The sequence below is a fragment of the Guillardia theta genome, assembly GCF_000315625.1.
Source record: "Guillardia theta CCMP2712 unplaced genomic scaffold GUITHscaffold_330, whole genome shotgun sequence".
Classification (NCBI taxonomy): Eukaryota; class Cryptophyceae; order Pyrenomonadales; family Geminigeraceae; genus Guillardia; species Guillardia theta.
In genome coordinates, this window is record NW_005434347.1 from 12,330 (window position 1) to 19,740 (window position 7,411).

The 7,411-nt window shown below is 52.9% G+C and overlaps 3 protein-coding genes across 3 annotated transcripts; 1 reads left to right on the top strand and 2 right to left on the bottom strand.

The window, feature by feature from the left end:
- Window positions 1–340: 340 nt before the first annotated feature.
- Window positions 341–2,091, bottom strand: GUITHDRAFT_166895 (hypothetical protein; the record flags this gene model as incomplete). The annotated part of the gene is made up of 8 exons (XM_005818301.1): window positions 1,975–2,091; window positions 1,844–1,922; window positions 1,669–1,799; window positions 1,400–1,642; window positions 1,238–1,330; window positions 1,100–1,186; window positions 647–775; window positions 341–361 (listed from the first exon to the last, which is right to left on the bottom strand). Exons 2-8 carry the CDS (start codon window positions 1,896–1,898, stop codon window positions 341–343), a joined length of 759 nt encoding a protein of 252 aa, XP_005818358.1. The 5' UTR covers window positions 1,899–1,922; window positions 1,975–2,091.
- Window positions 2,092–3,699: 1,608 nt separating this feature from the next.
- Window positions 3,700–4,725, bottom strand: GUITHDRAFT_122426 (hypothetical protein; the record flags this gene model as incomplete). The annotated part of the gene is made up of 1 exon (XM_005818302.1): window positions 3,700–4,725. One exon carries the CDS (start codon window positions 4,723–4,725, stop codon window positions 3,700–3,702), a length of 1,026 nt encoding a protein of 341 aa, XP_005818359.1.
- Window positions 4,726–5,141: 416 nt separating this feature from the next.
- GUITHDRAFT_149340 (hypothetical protein) lies at window positions 5,142–6,387 on the top strand (the record flags this gene model as incomplete). Its single annotated transcript, XM_005818303.1, has 7 exons — window positions 5,142–5,495; window positions 5,585–5,652; window positions 5,705–5,778; window positions 5,828–5,886; window positions 5,982–6,023; window positions 6,065–6,286; window positions 6,331–6,387. The coding sequence occupies 7 exons, from the start codon at window positions 5,142–5,144 to the stop codon at window positions 6,385–6,387; spliced, it is 876 nt and encodes a 291-aa protein (XP_005818360.1).
- Between the last annotated feature and the right edge of the window lie 1,024 nt (window positions 6,388–7,411).

Consider the following 7,411-nt stretch of genomic DNA (forward strand, 5'->3'; position numbering starts at 1 on the left):
AAGACAGAAAATGTCAACGTCGACGGTAGCAGACCAGGTAAGAAGAGAAGAGAGAGATGAGGAGATAGTTTGGATTAACTGGTCCATGGCAGAATTGCAGAAGAATGCTTTTCCAACTCACAGCAGGCAAGTCATAATGCAGCAGGTTTGTACTCCCAATGTGATTCCTAGCAGCTTCCTGAGACAATCTGCTCAGGCTTGCCAATCTAGTCCCAACTGGCAAGCTATGTTTGCTACACTAGCGGTTGTGGTGATACCGTTCAATTGATGACTAGGTATGAAACTGTTTGCTCTCAGAGCAAGGGAACAAGGATAAAGACTCGTCTAATTATGCAGTCAATCAAGTCAACGACTCGGGACACTGGGAAAAGTGTTGTTGTCTAGGAGAAAGCGTCATAAGTTGTTAAACGGTTGATCGTAGGGGAGGGTTAGTCGGTAGCTCCATTATTCGTAACAAGGTCAGGGGGATCCTTGTGCTCTTTCCCTCAAGCCTTTTTTCCCAGGATACCTCGTGCTCGCAAACAAACATCCCATTATTGAAAATTTCCCCAGGCCCGGTCAACCCCTCCTCCCCCCCCCCCCCCCAGCCCCTCCTCCTTGTCCTCCTCCGTCTGCTTATACTCCTGCTTGACCCCCCCCCCCTCACTTCTCCGCAGTGCATCTTCCAACACATCCTTCCACACCCTCCTCCCTGCTCACCGAAGGTACATGAGATTCGTGTGCTGTCCATGTTGATGTTCGCCTCCCACGGACCGCAAAATCGCTTCAGCACTTTCTGAGGAGCAACAGACGTCAGCGGCCGCCGAACCTCCTCACTGATACACATCGCTCCTCCGAACCCACACACTATGGCATCACTTGCACGGCAACAAACTCCTCCCATCAGTACATCCTACATCATCATCATCATCATCATCATCATCATCACATTTATGATAACCACCACCATCACAATCACCACTATCTCAATCTCCACCACCACCTCCTCCTTCTCCTGCTCCTTCTCCTTCTCCTGCTCCTGCTCCTGCTCCTGCTCCTGCTCCTGCTCCTGCTCCTGCTCCTGCTCCTGCATGAGCAGCTGCTGCTTCTGCGATATCACCTGGTCCGACCGTCCTCCGAGCGCAAACCCCTGAGACGCCCTGCTCTCTACCTTGGGTGCCTCCCCTGGCCCCATCCCAACACTCGCCTGCTCGTCGTTCATCCTGTCTTCATCCTCCTCCACCATCCTCCCTCTCACCTTCCCCAGCAGCTGCTCCAACCTGAACTTTCCCAACCACACCGGATCTGTAGGAGAGGTAAGGATCAGCGCGCAGCAGCAACCGAGACTTTCCTGATTCTCCATCAAGTACGTTCCCCTGCACCAGGCTGCATGCTAGCGTGAGATCTTGGGAGGCAGCACCTTCACCATCGAGATGCTCGCCTGCCGTACGGATGGTCGTTGTCGCTTGCTATGGATCCGCTGAACACGATCATCGAGCAGCCGTACTTGCGCTGACCTTCCGAAGACAGTCACTCCCACCTTCCTCCTTGCCCAATCGCAGGCATCACCCGCGTGACGCGTGATGAAGATGTTGATGTCCTCTCCCTTCAGTTTCCACTCCCCGAACAGCATGTTCGACCCCTGCTTCGCCTCCTCGTCACACTCCCAGCATCGTCAAGCTCCCCCACCTCATCCGACTCCCTCGGTGGCGCGCAGGTCCCGTCCTGCTTCAGCACGATGACCGCTTCCCTCCTCTTGTTGTCCTGCGTCCACTTGATCTTCCAGCTCCCAGCCATCGCGTCCACAAGGATCTCCGTCCCTGCACCATTCTCACCAGAGACCTCCCTCCTCCTCTCCAGCAACCTCCTTTGAGATCGTATCTCCGCTCCTCCCATCCCGGCGCTCGCTCTGATATCATGTGATGAGCAGTGCGGGGCTGGCGCTGAACGTGAGCAATGGATCAGCCATCAGCAGCACACAGCCGCAACACACACCGAACGCGCTGCCCCAGGGTGTCCAAGTGCATGCTTGCTAACGGCTGATAGGGGTCGAAGGAGGTGGAGGGGAGTGGAGGTTGCGGAGAAGGCGCAGACAAGACTGGTCGAAGTTCTTGGAGGAGACGCAAGGGAGATAAGAACGACCAGCAAGGCTAAGGAACGACTCGGAAGAACCTGGAAGAACAAGCACTTCAATTCGATATCATCATACCATGGCAGGTGGCAGCGTCTGGGCCCTCTAAGCTGTCTCTTCGCTGCCATGATCCTCTACTTGTTTGTCGCAAACATCAAGAAATATGGCCCTAACAGGATGAATTTTGTCCATCTGGCTACCTCTTGGCAATCTAGAACTACTCTCAGTAGCTGATGACAACGAAGACACTTTCCAGCAACTCGATGATTTTCGTCCAACATTCTTCACGTCCAACATACTCCCACCATCCGTGTACTTGAAGACGATACTAACATCAATATTCTGGAATCCCACAACCCAACGTATCCTTCCCTATTGACGCACCATCGCACATCCGACACTGCGAGCTTCTTCGGTTTCCATCCCACCATTGCAAGTTCAATCCCAGGCTCTTGAACAGACACAGCTACTTCATTTCATCCATCGCACACCTCTCTCCTCTCACACACAGCATCTCGAGTTGGTTGCTCGCTTGCATCTTTCACTTTCCTCTCCTCCTCTCCTCCTCTCGCTCGCGTCCTATGTTCGCACCTTTGCCATGGCCCGTAGAGTCCTGTGACCCATGACCTACCCCATTTGCTTATCTCGACTCAATTCAATTTGATCCACCCCTTGTCTAGACGATATACCCCCTGACATGGTACCTGTACCCATATCTATCTGTCACCCTACCCACATACAATACTTGAAATACCCACCCGAAGATCATATCATATACCCACCCCAAAATTTTGAATCATGACCCTACCATAGACTTTTTGGCTGATTTGAATCTCCACCCTCTACTTTCATTCCATACCCCCTCTATCGACCAAAGTTACCCCACTGGAGTACCACCCCCACCCCCTCAACTCCGTTTCTTTACTACCATCAGCTGCAACAAGTACCCACAACCCCACTTGTCCCATCTTCAACCCTACCCTTCGATACATTTGCAACCCCCGATATAACCCGTACAATTTACCTGAAAGGACCCACCTTTAGAGAAATTATTCACACCCTACCCTACTCAAACGATCAAAATTTGAACCCCACCCCTTGAATGCACACCTTGGATTCTGATGCGACCCTTCCATTTTTTTATGCTCAGACATATCTGGACTGCAATGATATTTTATAGTTTATAGCAAACTTCAGCGATAATATTGAGGGTGTACTATAAAGGAACAGTTCTTTGAGACATAAGTCATAAAACTGTTCCTCCGTTCTCATCGGGCATTTTGTCAAGATAGATGTGCCGGGTGAGGATGCAGCGTGAAAATCGGCGAGATGATCGGACAATGAAGCCGCGGAAAGCGGTTCCTGTGGCAGATGTTGAATGGTTATTGTTGATGATATGTTGTAACGCTTAGTATGATGCCCTCCTGACCTCTACTAGGCTAGCCTAGCAACGGTCCCGCTGAACGATCATGGCGAGTGATCCGAAATCATTACTTGTATGGTTTAATGAAAACACAATGAAGTAAAACAAAGCTATGTACAGGTCCTTCATACAAACAGAAATCAAACTCTCCCTCTCGCCCCGCTCACTACGCCCCAGCCTTGTTTCTAGCGTATCCCTCAGTAGAGCGTCCAAACGCTTGCCTGATCTTCAGCTTGGAGTCTTCAGACAGAGATTGGGGGAACAGCACTTCGAACTCAATGATCAGGTCTCCTCTCTTGCCTGGCTCCTTGGATACAGGCATTCCCTCCCCCCGGATCACCCTCCTGTAGTTGGGCGACACGACATCCTTGACCTCGATCTCCAGCGTCCTCTTGTCAAGAGTCTGCAGGTTGAACTTGAACCCTGTCAGCGCATCTACGAGCGGAACGGCCTTTTTCCTGTAGATCAGGTTTGACCCGCTGCGTGTGAAGATATCATGGGGCTTCTCCTTCACCACAAACACCACGTCCTGCGCCTGCCCAGCAGCCTCTTCATCCCCCTCCCCCTCGAAGGTGATCTTCGTCCCTGCCTTCCACCCGGGCCTCACGTTGATGTCGAAGATGTTCTGTGCGGATCGCCCGGGAGTCTTAGTCTTCCTCGATATCCTGAGCTTTTTGGTGATGCCGGTGTACAGCTCCTCCAGCGAGAGGTTCAGGTCGACCACGTGCGGCCGCTTCTTCGATTCCCCTCCCATGGGAAACGAGGAATGTGCTCCGCTCCTGTGCGGGAAGAACTTTGGGCCACCCCCGAACTCAAAGGACGAGAACACATCGTCTCCTCCAAAGCCGAATCCTCCGAACCCGCTGTTCCCAAAAAAGTTCTTGAAGATCTCGTTAGGGTCCCCGCGGAACTCATAGCGAGTGAAGCCGCCAGGCATTCCCTCTGCATTTCCCGCTGGTATTCCTCCCTTCAGCCCTTCCTCGCCGTACTGATCATAGACCTTCCTTTTCTCTGGGTCGGACAGCACATCGTACGCCTCCGCGATCTCCTTGAACTTCTTCTCAGCCTCCTCCTGCCTGTCTCTGTTCTTGTCTGGATGCCATCTCATCGCCGCCTTCTTGTACGCCTTCTTCACCTCCTCCTCCGTTGCCTCCTTCCTGATCCCCAGCACCTCGTAGTAGTCTCTTGCCATGCTCTTGCCGGCGACTGAGGCTTCGTTTCGCCTTAAGTTGAGGAGGGGAAGGGGGCCGAACAATCCAGAAGGCCACCTGTTCTAAAAATAAACCACTTTTCCTAAAAATGACGAAAATGATGCTATTTTTACTTGCTCTCTCTCTCTCGAGCCCGCGCAGCCGCCATGAATCCCCTCAATTTTCAGTGGTTCCGGGCAGGCCCGGCTTCCCCCCGGGCCCGACATTGGCGGTAGGTATGAGGGGCGTAATTGGCTCTGAAATGCAAGCCTAAAACATGATGGGCAAATCACAAGGGAAGAGGATGTTGCGAGAAAGATCCTCCTCCTCCTCCTCCTCCTCCTCCTCCTCCTCCTCCTCCTCCTCCTCCCGCACCCGACACCTCATCAAGTGTTGTTTCCCTCTTCCCAGGGGAACAATGCTGGTGTGCCTCGCTGCACTCACAGTGGTAGTTGAGGATTCACAGGCGATCACAGCAGGGTTCGTAGGGAATGCCATACATGTCAACCCCGATTCAAGAGGTGCTGGTCGAGCCCGACGTGTGCGAGACTGGGCTGTTTGCTCTGCATGCAAGCTTTATGTTCTTCCAGGAGACCCTAGAGCGTCCCTCGCCGCGGAGAAGTTGCGGGATCAACTAGGCGAGTGCGATGTAGTCTTCGATGCTCCAGCAACGTGCAACGAGGCCTCTGTGTTCTTCGGGGAAGATGGGCGTATGGAGCTTTTGAGAGAGAAGGAGAAAGCTGGAGCGGGATTTCGAAGCGATCTCCCAGATGTAATGCACCCATGCCATCACTTATGCCCTGCCTGCTCTCCTGGACCGGCGGATCTTGTTCGTGTGCATATGTTTCACTCGTGTTGCAGGTTCTCCAGAATCTCTGCTCTTCTTCTACACTTCAGCGTGACCCCTTGGTCAAGTCCCTTGGGAAAAAGTTGTCAAACTCGCAGATAATGCCAGCCATCACTGACTTTGATGTGTTGTAGCGTTGGACGGAGCTTGAGTATCGTGGATGCCACCGGGGGCTTTGGGCATGATTCATTGCGAATGGCGTGCTCAGGTTCAAACAGCAAGCTTTCTTCTTTCCTCTCTCAACCGTGACCGAGCAGGACATAACGTGACATGCTTGGAGCGGGACCCCGTGGTCTACTCGTTCCTTGCTGACAGTGTAGATCGGCTAAGACAGGACTGTCCTGACCTATGGCACGAGGCGAGACCTCAACCTACGACCCATTCTTTCCCCAGCTGATCCTTGCGTGACAGAGGATGGAAGCCAAGGGAGGGTCCCTTCACCTCCTCAACTCCGTGAGTGCTGCCTCCCCGTTGCCGTCCTCACCAGCCGTCAGGAGGCAATGAGCTGGCTGCGAGCGGCTGTCGAGGAGGACGTGAAAGTCGACATCGTGTACTTGGACCCCATGTTCCCTTCCAGCAAGCACAAGTCTGCCCTCCCAAAGCGCCGGATGCAGTGGCTGAGGGAGTACTTGGGACCATCTGCAGCAGCCACTCCCCAGGCCGAGCAGGAGGAGCTTCAGCAGCTGCTCGATGCAGCCAAGAGGGTGGCAAAGAAGGTGACAGGAGGGGCCGTTCCGCGTGTTGCTGACATGATATGCAGGTGGTCATCAAGAGGGCAGACGACGGTCCGGTGGTATCAAACCAGAAGCGCATATGATACGAGGCTGACGTTGAGATGCAGGTTGGACGGCCGAGCTCACAGATCGTATCCAGCAAAGTGGTTAGATATGATGTCTATGTCTCATCGTAGCAGCTGTGCCCCCGGTTTCTAACAAACCTTTATTCAATAAACCGAATCTGTTTCTGCCTTGCGAAGAGTGTCGCGACCCTGCAGAGAGATGATCAGCTCTACATGCAAGAATTAATCCCGAGGCTATGCTATGCTAGGGAATAAGAAGATCGGCATTTCACACCACTTTTCAATTGGATGCAAGATGCATTCAGCACCCAAGGCGACGTGGTGCGTGCTTGTCTAAACGACGTGCATCGGGTGCTTTACGTCCGATGCACACATTTCTCTCGCGTCTTCTAGCGCCTCCAGCACCATGGAAAGGTGTAGGAGGCGAGCTCATATGTAGACGCTGATAAACGAGAATCTCTCATACTGCAGTCTCACCTTCATTTCCCCTCTCACATCTAGCTGCACTAAATAACCAAGATTTCACATGTGCCTTGATCCCCTGGCTAACACCTCTCTTGCCGCTCATGGCCACCACCACCACCTCCTCCTCCTCCTCCTCCTCCTCCTCCTCCCTCGCCCCTTTCTTCTCTCTGTTCACCTGCCATTGGCGCTTCTCGTGCGATACAACGGCCCGCCTCAGTAAGTTTGACAAAAATGCAATCGGCCACAGAATCGTTATTTTTCGGGGTGGGGGTGAAGGTGGGGGTTCAATGTAGGGTAGGGGGTACTATATATCCCTCCATTCCAACGGATAATAGATGGGATTGAAGGGGTGGATAGTGAGAAGAAGTAGGTAGGGGTACTAAAAATACAGCAGGTGTGGGTAGGGTGGGGTGAATTGGGCCACTCCACCACTCCCCCCGCCCCCCCCCCAAACCTTCCCCTTGTTCCCAGGTACCCTACCCCTTACATGAGCCCCTGTAACCCTACCCCCGCATATACTACCCCCACCCATGAATTTCCTTTTCATTTTACTTGTAAAATTGAGTGATTAAAACCC